This window comes from Sceloporus occidentalis, unplaced genomic scaffold, assembly GCF_023333645.1.
Source record: "Sceloporus occidentalis isolate IW3139 unplaced genomic scaffold, rSceOcc1.0.p SCAF_1, whole genome shotgun sequence".
Taxonomy (NCBI): domain Eukaryota; kingdom Metazoa; phylum Chordata; class Lepidosauria; order Squamata; family Phrynosomatidae; genus Sceloporus; species Sceloporus occidentalis.
Genome location: NW_028316981.1, coordinates 15,652,883 through 15,669,814, shown reverse-complemented (window position 1 = coordinate 15,669,814; position 16,932 = coordinate 15,652,883). Strand labels below are relative to the sequence as shown.

General features: G+C 44.0%; 2 protein-coding genes across 3 annotated transcripts in view; both read left to right on the top strand.

Annotated features, from left to right (window-relative positions):
* The window catches only part of LOC149320928 (histone-lysine N-methyltransferase EHMT2-like), a 67,352-nt gene extending 64,981 nt beyond the window's left edge, over window positions 1-2,371 (top strand). For both annotated transcript variants that reach the window (XM_089502734.1, XM_089502728.1), the window contains one exon: window positions 573-2,371. In XM_089502734.1, the coding sequence (XP_089358860.1) occupies window positions 573-753 (181 nt within the window). In that variant the 3' untranslated portion in view covers window positions 754-2,371. The remainder of the gene's footprint in view (window positions 1-572) is intronic.
* Window positions 2,372-6,142: 3,771 nt separating this feature from the next.
* Window positions 6,143-16,932, top strand: part of LOC149320927 (choline transporter-like protein 4) — a 49,845-nt gene continuing 39,055 nt past the window's right edge. The window contains exon 1 of the mRNA XM_089533711.1: window positions 6,143-6,209. Within this exon, the coding sequence (XP_089389837.1) occupies window positions 6,143-6,209 (67 nt within the window). The remainder of the gene's footprint in view (window positions 6,210-16,932) is intronic.

Below are 16,932 nucleotides of genomic sequence, written 5' to 3'. Positions count from 1 at the left end.
CCTCCAAGATGTTTTGGACTGCAGATCCAAGCAGCCCGGGAAGCATTGTCTGTAGTAGCAAATGCTGGGAATTTTAATCCAGCATCTGGAGGACTGTGTTGCTCCCAACCCTGTTCTAGATAATACAGCATGATGTGTATGCCTTCAAGTCACATGTTGACTTATGGCAACCTCATTAACTTTGTAGGGTTTTTCTTAGGCAAAGAATACTCAGGTTGTTTTGCCAGTTCCTTCCCCATAAAATGATACAAATCTGTGAGGGTCAACTAAAGATGAGTTACTTGGCTGAAGATCCCCTAATATGCTGTGTTAAGTGAGAAGGAGTTTGTCCCCCCATTTCTTTGGTCAAAGTCCAACCTGTAGATGAAATCTCTTATTGCAGCCTTCCCTGATCCAGTTCCTTCCACATTCTTTAGACTCCATTTCCATCAGCCTTACCTGATCTGGCAGATAGTCAGAGATTATGGGAGTGGTAGTCCAAAATATCCAGCAGGCACCATGCTGGGGAAGACTAATCTCATAGTCAGAAGGTGATACCCCCCTTACTCTGAGCCTTTCTTTCCTCCCTGCAGATTTGACTACGGTGACCGTTTCTGGGATATCAAGAGCAAATACTTCACCTGCCAGTGTGGCTCAGAGAAGTGCAAACACTCAGCGGAGGCCATTGCCCTGGAGCAGAGCCGCCTTGCTCGCCTTGAAGCCCACCAGGATGTTTTGCCCGACAGCAGCAGCCTTCCTGCTGCCCAGGCATAACTAAAGCTGGGGCCCAGCTGCCAATCCTGAACTTTAGGACTCTTTTCCCCCCATTCCCAACCCTGCTCCCACATTCTTCCACCAACCGTAGGCAGTTCCTCTACAGCCAGGGGTTTTGAATGAAGGGCTTCTCCTCCGTGCATATTTTTCCTCAAACCAGGGTTTGAATTATGTGGCCCTACAGATCATGTTGAAACTGCAATGCCCAGTGTTCCTTACGATTGGTTATGCTGATTGAGGCTGCTGGAACTTGCAGCCCTACAATAACTGGAGGGCCTCATATTCCTGCACCTGGCCTTGGAGGGAGCATCCAGTTGGTGGAAGGTGAAGAGAGATGAGAGAAAGAAATCTCTGTTCCAGGAGGTGAAAGAAAGGGAGGAGATGGGGGAAAGGCCATCTTCTCTGAAGAGAAGGAAATCTTTCACATATGAGATTTATGAATGTGAAGAACCAGCAGCTGAGCTTCTGGGATTCTTTCCTCAAGCAATTTGTCCTTCATTATGTGTGTATGCAGCCTTTTCCTTGTTTGGAGGCCAAATTAATGTTTAGGTTTTGGTAACAAACGGTTCTGTTTTGAATTGGATCCAGAAGTCAGTCTCATTCCCTCTAGCCCTTTCTGCGGCTGATTCTGTCACAACTCCTCCAGCTGACAGATATTCCAGTTTGCCAAGGCAAGAAGCAAAAGTATCCCATCTGAACTCCAAGTGAGTGTCACCAGTTGTATGAATTTGTGTTTCAGAACCAAACAAAGGCTCCAGGACACTTTAACTATGCATAGAAGGTCTCTAGTAGAGGAGTGAGCAACATGCAAGCCTCATGTGCCCTCTGCTTGCAGTTTTGGGCTGTGCTCATCCACCCTATTGCCACCACCAAAACAGCTGCCACACTGTCAAGCTACTCAGCATATGCTATGCTATAGAAATGTGCCACCTCATTTTCAGGTTGAAACCTCCTCCCAGAAATACCATTTTGCTTGGCAAAATCAAGGCATGTGCTCTCCAAGTTTCACCCTTCTGCTGCTGAAGAAGTTGCACACCGCTAGCACAAAACCTCCACAGTTCTTGCTTGCTCCCTGAGAATGCATACAAAAATCAAGATGGCTGTCCAGCTGCAGCCAAGCCACAGAATATGGAAGGAGGAGGTCACATTTCCCTTGGTGGGGTCACCGTTTTGGTTCTGTTCCAAAATATTGTTGTCACCTTCTGGTGGTTGGAACCATGTGTGTACATTACTGTCTTAACTTTTCTATCTGATTGGCTTGAAAAACTTGTGCACACATGATCTTTTTTCCTCCTGCTCAAGTTAATGTCTTTTCTTTTCAGTAATGAAAGACTTAGTTTTGTATTGGAGCCTTGCCTCAATCATTCTTTGTTTCCAGACCTCCACTTTGAAGGCTGCAGTTGTCAGAGCCACTTCCTTTTCTTTCAATACCTGGAACAGCAGTAGAAGTTCTAATTGACTTTGAAAGGGGACAACCTTCTCTCTTTCTCTCCCTCTCCCTCTCCCTGCCTTCTTTTTTCTATGGATTTTCACATTTGGAGTTTTTTTTTAATTGTAATTTTTTTTCTGGGGCCATAAAACTAATAAATGTTGGCATCTGGTGATTTTGATACAAACACAAGCAAAGAATGTGGATGGTGGATTTTATGTCTTACTCTGTTCCTCCTGTTTCAGTGAGACATTATCTGTTTAGTGTTAACTTGCAAAACTTCTGCAAGGCTGACATTTCTCTGGAGCATCCATTATTGGGAGGGTGGGGGCGATCCGAGCAATGAGGGAGGACAACATTTGCACCCCTTCACTATGCTGCCAAGGTTGGAGCATTCACCTGACCATCGGTAGGCCAGCTTTGCTGTAGACTTGGCTGACAGAGTGATGGGATTGAGTTCTGGGTTTTCAGAGGCAATCATAGAGCAGCTTCACTTATGTCCAGATTGTAGGTCAGATTGGAGAGACAACTTTTAAGTTTTAAAAGACTTGAGACCTATAAAGAACACTTGGGAAACTCCAGCTTCTAGGCTCACTGAGGTGGCCCATTTGCCTTATGGAGGGTCCTGAACACAGGAGTACAGATTGAATCTCCCTTATCCAAAATGCTTGGGACCAGAAGTGTTTTGGATTTTGTGTTTTTTCCATATTTTGGGATAGCTACATATATATAATGAGATATCTTGGAAATGAGACACAAGTCTAAACAAGAAATTCATTTTTGTTTTGTATACATCTTATACAGAAAACCAGTATGGCGTAGTGGTTGAACATTGGACTGCAACTCTGCAAACCAAGGTTTGATTTCCACTTGGCTTTGAAACTTGTTGAGCGATCTTGAGCAAGTCACATGCTCTCGGCCTCAGGGGAAGGCAATAGCAAATCTATGAATACGTCTTGCCTAGAAAACCCATGACAGGGTTGCCTTGGGGTCTCCATAAGTTAGAAATGACTTGAAGGCACACAGTGCACACACAGATAAACCTTATACACGTAGCTAGAAGGTAGTTTTATACACAGTATATTTAATAATTGTGTACATGAAACAAATAAAAAAGCAAAGGTGTTACTTAGCCACCCATTTGGACAATTTTGGAGGTTTGCCTTAGGGTCGCCATACGTCAGAAATGACTTGAAAGCACATAGCACAGGCACCTTATATAAATAGCCAGAAGGTACTTTTATACACAATGGGTTTTTTTAGTAATTTTGGGCATGAAACAAATCGGAAAAACAATGGTGTCACTTAGCCACCCATGTGGACAATTTTGGATTTGTGGAAATTTTGGATTTCTTGATAAGGGAAACTCAACCTGTATGTCTCTTAGAAAATATTTCATGTTTCAATACCTCCTTTTAAAAAAACAAACCATGGTATTTAAAATACAAGTGCCTTTAAATTGTCTCTGATCTGATCTCTAGTCTGGACATAAATTATTTAAGAGAAGAATAACTGAAGAGAAAACGGAGATGTGGGGGCTACAGGAAAAGCTCGCAGACTTGATGGGGAATCTCCACAGGCCAAATTTCAGATTGTGCATGTTTTCCCATCTCTGGTGCCTACAGATCGGCCGATGCAACTCTCCAAGCATGGCTGATGGCAAGGGGGAATTGCGTGAGTTGCAATGCAAGAACATTGAGCCAAAGCTTTCCTGGTTGCGGTGGAGTTTTCTTGGCAAGATTTGTTCAGAGGGGTTTGCTATTGCCATCCTCAGAGGCTGAGAGAGTGTGTCTTGCCCAAGGTTACCTACTAGGTTTCCACGGCCAAGTGGGGATTGGAACCCTGGTCTCCAGAGTCATAGTCCAACGCTCAAGCCACTACGCCATGCTGGAAGAAAGCTTCTAAACCCTCATTTGAATGATTAAGAATACTATTGTAATCTCATTTTTCCGAGATTCATTCCTTATTGAGTAAAAAGCACTCATGTGCAAGAGAGAGAGATTAGCAAGCTCAGAGAAACTGAATGTACAAAAATTCTAAAGGTATGATGCAAAAATGGACCAGTTAAGAATGAGTGTCCATTGTGGGACTACTTTATTCGTTTACTGGTTAGACTTACAGAGGTGGAATGGAGTATTCTGGAGGAAGGGTTGGCTGGAACCTAGAAGGGGAACACTAAATGCTGCAAAATGCAGCCCCCACTCACTAAGTGAATTCACAATTGCTATCTTGCCTGTTATTTAATGGGAACTAGTGGTGTGTATGGTTTGAGTGCTGGACTACGACTTTGGAGAGACCAGGGTTCAATTCCCACTTGTACATGAAACCCACTGGGTGACCATGGGCAAGTCACACTTTCTCAGCCTCAGGGGAAGGCAAGGGCAAACCTCTGAACAAATACATTGAAGATTGCAAAATAATCAACCTAAGGTATTTCACAGAGCTTCAATGAGGATGCAAGTAATGTGCGGATATGTTGTAACTGAACAGGGACAGGAGGCGGTCGGTAGGGCGGAAAGTATTATTGTTAAGATCCAACACATTTTTCCATCACAGGGTTGTAATACTGTAGTCTTAAACTGCCTCTTACTGTTTGTTGTTGTGTGCCTTCAAGTCATTTTTGACCTATGATGACCCTAAGACCCTATCATGGGGGTTTCTTGGCAAGTTTCTTCGGAAGATGGAGTCATTGCCTTTTGAGGTTGGGAGAGTGTGACTTGCCCAAGTACAAGCAACATAACCTTTCTTTTTCTTCGCATGGAGGGTAAGTTAAAGCTCCTAGTTGTGTGTTTTTCTTACAGTCTGCCTCTTACTCATCCCCCAACCACTTACTTACTCACTCATACTTCAGCCATCAGTTTCACTGAAGTCATTGGTTGCATCTGCAGTACAAAAATAATCCAATCTGACTCTGCTTTAACTACTAAGGCGCAATGCTATGTAATTCTAAGTTTTTTGAGGCATTTAGCCTCCATCAAAGAGCTCTGATGCTACAACAAACTGCAATCCTATGTGTCTAGCATGCAAGACAGACAGATAGACCTGTTTCTGGCAAGGAGGAAGGAAGGAAACATTGTGCCACCCAATTTATGAAATTCTGTATGTGGCAAGTGCAAACTCCACCTCCTTCCCCAGGGGGCTGTGTAGAACTATAGCAAAACTATTAAGGTGTTGCCCCTCCAGATGTTGGAAATCAATAGAGACAGCCATATTAAATATCAGCATGGAAAGGGATTTTGGAAACATATCCAGAGATAGCTGTGTTGGCCATATAACAAAGTACAATAACATCCAAAACCCACCAACTGATACCTTTATCGGAACAACCAAAATGCACAAAATACAAGATGCAAGCTTTCAAAGCTCCACTGGTTTCTTCATCAAGCAAAAGTGTTTAAAAAAACCATACAGGAGGGGGGAAATATGACCATGTTAGTCCCAGGTCTGCATTTTGTCAAGGTATTGGTGGTGTGTTTTTTTGTGTTGAGACAGAGCAGAGAGTTATCTATGAAGGCAGATCCCTCCTCCTCCAGGCAATGGGGTTAGGAGATAAATTTTGAACTCCATTATTTCTGAGGTCCAAATGTCTCCATCCTTTGTGAAGTTACAGCGCCTTTTGTTAGGCAGAAAACACTGAAATCCCTTTGCAGGCTGATATTTAATAGGGCTGTGTGTCCCTTTGCAATCCATCGGGGGGCCAGATCCATCTCTGCTGGCCTTGGAGGGCAGAGGCTTGCCTTGTCCTGCAGGGGGCGTGGCTTGGGATGGTAGCGGTGTGTCAGGGGCGTGGCCAAGAGGCAGGTGAGGAGGGCAGGTGTGTCTCCAGGTGGGAGGCGGCGGGCTGGTGGCTCTGCTAAGCAACAGGTTCCAGATCAGAACCCAGGAGCCTTCCATTCGGAGCAGACCCTGAGGCTTCCTAGATGGAGAGGCTCATCTGAGAGCTAGGGTCTTCTGCTGGCCATGGGGGCCAAGAAGAAGGAGGAGGAGGAGGAAGGGCAGGATGAGTCTTCCTCTTCTACCTCTTATGGTGAGTCCCACCAGGAATCTCCTCCCCTTTCCCCATCATCATCATGTTTTTATGGGGTGCCTCCAAGTCCTTGACTGACTTAGGAGAACCTATCCTGGGGTTTCCTTGGGCAGGTTTCTTCAGAGAAGGTTTTGCCATGGCTAACCCCTGAGGCTGAGAGAGTGTGACCTGCCCAAAGGCCCCCAGCGGGCTAATGGAGGATGTAATGTGAGGCTTGAAGGTAATATTCAACTTTGAATGCCTTTAAGTCATTTCTGACTCGTGGCGACCCTCTCATGGGGTTTTCTTGGCATGTTTCTGCATCAGGGGTTAGCCATGGCCTTCCCCTGAGTCTGAGAGAGTGTGACTTGGCCAAGGTCACCCAGTGGGTGTTATACAGGGGCTTTTGTAGTGACAAATGTAACGTGAGGATTGAAGTAATGTTCAGCTTTGTGCGTTCTGCACCTTTGAATCATTTCCAAATTATGGCAACCCTATCAAGGGATTTTCATTGCAAGTGTCTTCAGAGAGGGGTTTGCCATGGCTTTCCTGTGAGGCTGAGAGAGTGTGACCTGCCCAAAGTCACCCCATTGGGTTTTATACAGGGGCTTTTGTAGTGACAAATGTAATTTGAGTCTTGAAGTAATATTCACCTTTGTGTGTTGTGTGCCTTCAAGTCATTTCTGACCTATGGCAACCCTAAAGAGAACCTACCATGGGGTTTTATTGGCAAATGTCTTCAGAGAGGGGTTTGCCAGCCTCAGAGGCTGAGAGAGTGTGACTTGCCTAAAGTCATCCCAGTGGCTCAGTAAGACTAAGGCAGAGGGAAGAAACGATTTGTGGAGGAAAGGATGAAAAACTTATTAAGGAACCCAGGCTGAGGTCCCAAACTTTGCTTCTTGGAGATGCTTTGGTTGAAGGTTTGTAAACCGAGGCTGGATGGCCATCTATTGGGAGTGCTTTGGTTGCGTCTTCCTGCATGGCAGAATGGGGTTGGATTGGATGGCCCTTGGAGATCTCTTCCAACTCTGTGATTCTGTATAAGTACGATCTCATACCTTTAAAAAAAAGAACTTAATTCCAAGAATTCAGAGGCATATTCAGAGTGAGTCTGGAATATCAGTAGGCAAAGGGATCTTGTGGCACCTTTGAGACCAACTGGGAGGAAAAAGTAGTACCATAAGCTTTTGTAGACTGGGTCTGCTTCCTTCATCTGAATAATAAATAATGAATGAATGAATAAACTTTTCACTCACTCCAGTCTCAAAGGTGCTACAAGATCCCTTTACATACTTAATTCCAAGAAGTGGGGTGGAAAGACTTGGGGCTGAAGGACTGGGACCTTTGAAACTGAACTGGCTTTGAAGGCCTTTGGAGCTCAGCTCAGTTCTTCTCTCCATCTGCCCCACCAGCTCTCCACTCTTGAGACTTTCAAAATCTATTTGGATAGATCAGGAAGTTGGCTGAATAAAACCGTCACGGTTGACTTTTTCTTCACAGCTTTCGTCAGTCGGATGCTGCTGTGGTTTGTTGTCGTGTGCCTTCAAGTCATTTCCAGCTTCTGGCAGCCCTAAGGTGAACCTATCATGGGTTTTCTTGTTCAGAGGAGGTTTGCCATTGCCTTGCTCTGTGGCTGAGAGAGTGTGGCTTGCCCAATGTCTCCCAGTAGGTTCTATGGCTGAGCTGGGAATCTAACCCTGGTCTCCAGAGTCATAATCCAGCAATCAAACTACTATGCCACACTTGCTGTCAGTCAGGTGTTACTTAGATGTATCTGACTGCAATTCCCAAACTACTGTTTTGGGTGGAGGTGATGGGGGTTTCTGGGATTTGCATTACAAATTAATAACTTCTCCAATGTTCTGGTCTCTACTGCAGATGTAACTTGCAAAGCAGCCACCCAAAGCATTCAGAGCCAGCCCAGGCTTTTTGCTACCTGAGGCACATGGATGTATAGGATTACAGCTCCAACAATCACCAGCCCACCTGATCCGTGGCCATGTGGATTAGGGATTCTGAGTTTGCATGACAAAGAAGTAACTTGGCTACCTGCCTTAAGCATACAGGTACAGCCTAGAAATCTTGCTGCCTAGGGCACAAGGATCTTTAGGATCACAGTTCCCAGAATCCCCAATTTGGATTGGAAATTTGGATTGGAAACTCTGAATTTACCTGCCAAAGGAGTTGCCCCCCCCCTCCCACCAAGAAAACCTGACTGGACTGGCAATTGATGGGTAATATTTTCAGCTATGGGAACAGCATGGTGTAGTGGTTTGAATGTTGGACGATTACTCTGGAGACGCAGGTTCGAAACCCGGCGCAGCCATGTAGACTCACCTTGGGCAAGTCACACTCTTTCAGCCTTAGAACATGGCAATGGCCAAACTGAACCGAAGAAACTTGCCAGGAAAAACCCTTAGGGCAGCAGTTCTCAACCTGTGGGTCAAGATTCCTTTGAGGGTTGAACAACCCTTTCACAGGGGTCACCTAAGACCATTGGAAAACACATATTTTCAATGGTCTTAGGAACCGAGACACCGTAATTTTATGGTTGGGGGTCACCACAACATAAGGAACTATATTAAAGGGTAGCGACATTAGGAAAGTTGAGAACTACTGCCTTAGGGTCACCATAAGTCGGAAACTGCTTGAAGGCACACAGGCACAACAACAATCTTCCACTACAGGGGTGGACGATTTATTAGGTCGGGGGGGGGGGGGGTTAAGCTAATTTTTCTCTGCCACCTTTCTCCTAAAATGGACCCAAGGCAGCTCACAAAAGATACTTTAAAAACAGTATAATTTTTAAAACCAAATCAAAAACATAACATTAATATGTTTTAGATGGCAATGGTATTAATTTGCTTGCTTGCCCATCTTGCTCACTCTTGTGTGTAGAGCCCTCATTTCCAACAGCATGAAGAGTAAAATGTGTCAACACCCTGAACATAGAGTGCAGTTGTTCATAGGCCCCTTGCCATTAAACATCGGAGCTTGGGGAAAATGTTGTATTTTTTTACTACAGGTCTCAGAATCCCTGAACCAACATGGTACCAAAAAGGGATTTTTGAAGTACCAAAAAGGAATTTTTCCAGGTTTTATGAGTGTTTTGGAATAAGAAACCCAAGAGACAGGTTGAGAGAGAGGCTGCTCATATAAGGTGGATTAACAAGGCTTACAAGAGTGAAAACCATCTTGGTGAATAACTGATTTAGCTTCACAACTTTTGGTAGGTGTCTTCAGATCAGAGTTCAGGAGAATAAGCAAAATGCATGGTCCAGACACCATATTACTAGCAGAAAACATCACTGACCTAGAACAGCTGCTGAGGAAAGTCAAGGAAGAAAGTGCAAAGGCAGGTGTACTGCTGAACATAAAACAAAAATAATAACCGCTGAACATCTCCATAAATTCAACCTAGACAATGAGGAAATAGAAAGAGTGAGTGTTCCTATACCTTGGTTGGATCAAACATAGATCATGATGGGGACTGCACTCAAGAAATCAGAAGAAGATTAAGAATGGGGAGGGAAGCTATGAAACAACTAGAAAAGCTCCTGAACAGCAAAGATATACAACTAAATATGAAAGTCAGAATTGTATAAGCAATTGTATTCCCCGTTACCATGTATGGATGCAAGAGCTGGACAATTTAACAAATGGATAAAAAGAAAACCAATTCATTTGAGATGTGGTGCTGGAGAAGAGTGCTGAGGATACTGTGTACAGCCAAAAAACAAAAACAAATAGGTAGGCCCTAGAACAGTTGAAGTCTGAAATTTTCCTGGAATCCAAGAATGATTAAATTGAGACTGTCGTGCTTTGGGCACATCATGAGAAGTCAGGAGTCTTTAGAAAAGACATCTTGGAGATGTCTCATCCACAGGATCGCCTTGAGTCGAGATTGATGAGTGGAATGCTAGGAAAGGTGGAATGTCAGAGAACATGGGAGACCACACACTAAATGGATGGACTCTATTAAGGGGGTCATGGGTATGAATCTGCAAGAACTAAGAAGAGTAGTGGAAAGATAGGGAGTCTTGGAGATGTCTTGTCCACAGGGTCGCCTTGAGATTGATGGGTGGTTACCAACAATGACAAATGGTTCAGAATGCCTCTTCTGCAAAGGACTGAATGCATGCAATCTGGTGTGTGCTCAGTGCTCTGAATTCCCACCAGCCTTACATAGACTGATGAGAAGGATGGGCAAGACACTGGCAAGTGCTACACCAAATTCCCTGCTGCTTCCCATGCTCCTCTGGCTAAGCCTAGATTCGTGTTCTTTCTGGGGAGAGACCTGTTTCTAGCTTATGCTTCTCTGTATAGAACCAAGTGGCACACTAAAGTAACTTCCAAGGATATGAGGGGATCATGGCAGTGTGCTCTTGGGAAAGTTTGGAGAGCTTGGAAATTTAAAAAACAAACAAAAACATTATAGCTCTCAGAATCCTTACTGGATGGGTGGGAGGTTCCAGGAATTATAGATGATAAAATTTTGATTTAAAGGTCTCAAAACCCTGAGAGAATGTCAGAAATATGCTACTGTAGGTTTTGCGTATGTGTGTGTGCCTTCAAGTTGCCTGTCGATTTAAGGTGACCCCATGAATTTCCTAGGTTTTTCTCAAGCAAGGAACACTCAGAGGTGGCTTTGCCAGTTTCTTTCTCTGACATAATAAATAGCTTACAGCACCTGGGATTCACTGGTGGTCTCCCATCCAAGTACTAAAATGGAAGGAAGAGAAAGAATCTGGGACATTTTAAAAGCAGTGGGAAAAGTGGGAGGAAAGAGAGGATTAATTGGGACTGTCCCTGCCAAATCAGGGCGTTTGGAGGCTATGTTTGTACTATTTGCCTCTGGGCCTCCGGGCACGAGCCACAAGGATGAGCAGTAAGACTGTAAGCTCTTCAGATACTTAAAAGAGACAGGCTTTATTGGTTGCCCAAGGCATTGCCCTTTCATGGTTCTTTAGTTTATTTTTTGGCATACTCTCAAAATGAATTGTACAGGTTGAGTCTCCCTTATCCAAAATGCTTAGGACCAGAAGTATTTTGGATTTTTTGTGGATTTTGGACTACTTGTATTTGCATGTATGTACATAATGAGATATCTTGGAAATGAGACCTAAATCTAAACACAAAAATAATTTATGTTTCATAGTCACTTTATACACATATAGCCTGATTTCTATACACACTATTTTAAATCACTGTGTGCATAAAACAACGTTTGTATACATTGAACCATCAGAAAGCAAAGGGGCCACTGTCTCAGCTACCCATGAAAAAAGCTTTGGAATCTTTTGGATTTCAGAAGTCTGGAAAAAGGTGACTCAAGCTGTACTTATTGGTTAATGTTTGAACACTCCTCACTTCAGTGGCTTTGGTGTTTAAACTTTCGCAGCTTAGGCAAATGGCCACAAACTGGTAGCACTTGGGGGATGACGGCATTAGTGGGGGAGTTGTCCAGAGTGACAGGTTGGCATGTTTGGTTAGAAAGGCACTGCCCAAGAAAGTCAAGGGTGGAGGAAGGAGGTGAAGGCGGATATTTACTTACCTCTGTCCAGAGTCAGAACAAGGAAATGCTGGCGAGAAAGAGAAGGGAGAAGAAGAAGAAGAAATATTTTCTGGAAGTCTATAAAGCAATCAAGGTCACAGCACCCTTTTTCTTTGGTAGTGAGAAGGAAGCAAAGCCCTTTGACATGCATATCTCTAAACTGAAAACAACAACAACAAACAAACCTTATATTGTGTGAATTATGGGGTGCCTTTTCCAATTGCATGGAAAATTTCAGTGTATTGAGGGTTTCATTTTAAATTTTGTTTATGTGATGTACCTTCAAGCCAACTCTGACTTATGGCGACCATATCATAGGGTTCCCTTGGCAAGATTCAGATTTATTTGTCCTTATTTTCCTCTAAGGCTGAGAATGTGATTTGATCAGAATCACCCAGTGGGTTTCCATAGCCTAGCAAGGATTCAAACCTTGTTTTCCCCAAGTCCTAGTTCAACACTCAATCCACAATACCACACTGTTTAATATATACTTATCTTTTCTGACCACAATAAGAATTCCAGTGTCTCACACCTTTCAAAAATAGACAAATGTTTGGCTTCTTTTGAATAGGGACACTCTGCAGTCGACCAGGGGAGTCAGCATGGCATAGTGGTTTGAGTGTGGGACTGAGGCTCAGGAGAGCTGAGTTCAGTTCCCAGCTCAGTCATGAAACCCACCAGGTGACCATGGTCAAGTCACATGCTCTCAGCCTCAGAGAAAGCTATGGCAAAGCTTCTCTGAACAAATCTTGCCAAGAAAATCCCATGATAGAGTTGGAAACAACTTGGAAGCACAAAACAGCAAACAAAATATGACCAAAGCCAAACACTTCTGCTTCACAGCCATGTGGTTTGCTGGGAAATGGCATGACATATGTTTTGGGCACAGAATAGATTAGCTGAGACAACCATCTCTCAGTCTCTTTTTTGGTCGTTGTTTTGTTGTTTGCAAAAGAGCTGAAACATGAGAAGTGGTTGAAATTTTGGGGAAATGCTTGCGCTTCCAAGCAGGGTCATTGCCCCAAAATATTAACACTTGTTGATTAGTTTTGCATGAAAGCTGCTACAAAATATGGGTCTGGGTAGGGTTGCCATCCCCGAGGACCTCCAAACCGGGAAAATGTAGGACAATGTTTTAAAATGTAGGACCTTTTTTTTTTTAAAAAAAAAAATTCCTGGCCAGGAAATTTAAAAAAAAAGGTCCTACATTTTAAAACATTGTCCAAGGCCTCACTGGGGCCTGGGAGACAGCGTCTCCCAAGCCCCGGCGAAGCCTTGGAGGACTCCGCGATCGCGGAGCTGCTTCCAGGGCCTCGCAGGGGCCTGGGAGACAGCATCTCCCAAGCCCCGGCGAAGCCTTCCAGGGCCTCGCTGGGGGGGGGGGGAATCCCGGGGGCGGGGCCAAACCAGGGCGGGACCGTGTGGACCCGCCCCAAATCGGGAAAGTCCCGCCCCCAGGCGGGATATGGCAAGCCTAGGTCTGGGGGTTCTCAAATGTCCCATCCTGGTACATTAACATTAAGCGGAAGATGCGGAGCTGGAGGATCTGGCTAGGCCTGGGGTTATGAGGCACAGATTCTGAAACTGTTCTGAGGGCTCTAGGCATTTGTCCCAAAGTAGGGGAGATTGTCAAGCAGACACCAATTTTCAATGGCTGGATTGTAAGCCCCAGCATTTGTCATTATTGGTTGCCCAGGAGTTGCAACTGGGTAGGAAAATGGTAACACTTCTCTACCAACATGAGAAGAGATGGTTAAGAGTTTATATGATAGCCTTGTTTAAATATTTGAAGGGATGTCATATTGAGGAGGGAGCAAACTTGTTTTTTGATGCTCCAGAGAACAGGATCCAGAACAATGAGTGCAAGCTCCAGGAAAAGAGATTCCACCGGAACATTAGGAGGAACTTCCTGACAGTAAGGGCTGTTCAACAGTGGAACACACTCCTTCCTCAGAGTGTGGTGGAGTCTCCTTGCTTGGAGGCCTTTAAACAGAGGCTGGATGGCCATCTGTCAGAGATGCTTTGATTGTGAGTTCCTACATGGCAGAATGGGGTTGGACTGCATGGCCCTTGTGGTCTATACCAACTCTATGATTCTATGATTCTTATATCATACCCTTCAACTGTCCCAGTCTGGCAGGAGCAGGCCCAATGAATCCTCTGTCACCACACTTTTTCAGATGCTTTTTTAAATGTCATAGTTTTTCTTTTCTCTCTCCACTTTCTCCCTTTGCTGAATTTAAAATGTGCAAAAGTAGTTTGCACTCAATTAACTCAATGGGGGGAGAGAAGGGGCAGAAGCATGCCTTCACAGTAGGCTTAGACAAAAGCAACCTGCTGCATTCACCTAGCTTTTCTGTTTTTCTTCATTAATAACTATTGCCATCTTAATCCTTGACTACATGATTCCAAATTTAATCTGTAAAATATTAGAAGTCCTGTCTCACCCCTAAACCCAACTAGATGATAAGTACAAAGAACAAAACATATGAGAAAAGATTGAAGGAGTTGGGTATATTTAGCTTGCTGAAGAGAAGGCTGAGAGGTTACATGACTGCAGTCTTTAAATATCTCATGGGTTGTCACAGAGAGAAGGGGACAGTCTGGTTCTCTGCTGCCACAAATAGTAGGACCATGGGTAATGGCTTGAATTTACAGGGAGATAGAATTTGATTAGAGAGCCAGCATAATGTAGTGGTTTGAGTGCTGGACTAATTGGGAAACCAAGGTTTGAATCCCGGTTTCGCCAAGTAACTCATAGAAATCATAGAGTTAGAAGAGACCACTTAGGGCCATCCAGTCCAACCCCCTGCTATGCAGGAACTCACAATCAAGGCACCCAAAGCAGATCCCCTAGGTGACCTTGAGCAAGTCACATTCTCTCAGCCTCAGTGGAGATCAATGGCAAACCTAATATGAACAATTCATGCCAAGAAAAACCCATTATAGGTTCGCCTTAGGGTTTCTGTAAGCCAGAAATGACTTGAAGGCAGACCACAACAAAGATTTTGATTTAACATTAGAAGGAACGTTTGGACAGTAAGAGTGGTTTGACAATGGAAACAATTGACTAGAGACGTGGTGGGATCTCCTTCTTTGGACATCGTCGAAAAGAGGCACGGATACTGGGGATGCTCTAGTCTAGCTGGAGATCTTGAATTGAGCAAGGGATTAGACTCCTTGTGGCCCATGAGACCACTTCCAGCTCTATGACCTTTTCTCACCACTCTGCAAAAAAAGATGCTAGCCGAAGCAACACAGGCCCTGTCATGCCCTGACAATCAAATTTTCATGCTGTCCCCTCAAGGAACGCTTGGTTAGAAATATTTATGGCCAACACTGGGCTTCAGGAGCCCTGGTGGCCGACAGAACTACTCCAGACAGCTCCAGTCAGCTGATTCTAACCAGAATTATAACTTTTTCACTGTGTCTTGGAGCAATGCTGTGTCAAGAAGACATTGTGGGAAACTTTAAGGGTATTTCACAGAACTGGAAAAGGTGATTACTTTTAGATTACATTATACCAAAGGCCAGTCCCTGAGTTCCAGACGTTCTTCGGTCTTCAGAACTGGAGATCTGCCATTTTATTTCAACTTGGCATGCTTGACACCATTTCAAAATTTTCAAATACTCGAAACTTAAAAACCTACCAATTGGTATGATATTCAGGCTGCCATCTATCAAGACTGAGTTTGCTCTGAATTGGATAGGCCCAATGACCTTTGGGGAGGTTCAACATGTAGATAAATCCCATTGATTCAATGGGTTTGCTCTAAGTGGGCTAACAATAGAATTCAGACCCTTTAATTCTATCCATAACAACAAACTACGTCTTTCACCCTTTAACCTGATGAAGGATTCTGGAAAACTTCAAAGTTTGGACACCTTTATTGCATTTTGATTGATCACAGGAAAAATATTGCTCCCTGGCTGTGGATTTTATTTATTAAAGGCCAACATCTAGGCTGTATCTGCACTGCAAAAATAATCCAGTTTGAAAACACTTTAACTATCGTGGCTCAATACCATTCTGGGATTTGTAGTTTTTAGGTATTTAGCCTTCTCTGTCAGGGAGCTCTGGTACCACAACAAATTACAAATCCCTGGGTTCCATGGGATGGAGCTATGACAGTTAAAGCAATGTCAAACTGGACTATTTCTCCAGTGTGGATACAGCCATAAACTACGGTACCTTTTTCTATTCTCTCTCATCACGTGAGATTAATATTCATTTGCTACAGAGGCGCCGACCGGGACCGGGACAGCACCGCCCAAACCGGGATTGTCCCGCCCCCCGGCGGGATATGGCAACCCTACATGAAACAGTATGCTTTAAGCAGCAACCACAGTTGCTCACAACTTGTCATTCAAACATATTTGTGAATTGCAACTCTTGATTTAATTGGCTTTTGCAAAATGCAGAAGGCTACATAGCCCACTGGCAGGCTCTCTGCCTGATCAGAGCTTGACATGCAGCCTCTTCCCTCACCTGGAGCTAACCTTATGAAAATGGGAGAATCTGAACCTCTGCCTGTTAACTGGAGCTGACCCTGACTCACCCATTACAGACACCAGGAGGTACCCTGAGATCTGGCGACCCATAATAGTATATTAATAGAATAATAGTGCTATAACTTTGTACTGTAAATGGGCCCCTGATGTGAGACACTTGCCCTCCTTAATTTCCAACACTGTGCACAAAATCTTCTATCATACACTGTTAACCAAATTGCAAGGGTCCCAGGAGGGCAAACACAACCAGTATTTAATAGGGAAATTTTATTACCTCATTTAAAGCAGCCGAGAGGGCTTGGGCAACTAAAAGCAGGGATCAAGCATATGTATGTCGGAACTCCAGAGTGCAAGGTCCAAATATATTTTTATTTAGATAACATGGAATCACCATACACACAAAAGCACACTCACAAACATACATTCAAGAACTAACAATATGAAAGGTAGTAGCAGATAGTGACTTGAGAGTAATACTGTACCTGGTTCCAATCAGGGGATTCTGTGAGATGAAGGTAGCTCAGCAAGCTGCTTGTGGATCTGGGTGACTGAGGAGTCAGGTGAGATACAGACAAAGTGTCTGTCTGACCTCAAAACAAGACCAAATTGAGACTGCCTTGGCAGGAATATTTATAGGGCAAAATGTATTTTGGGGCAAACTCTGGGATTAAAATTTCC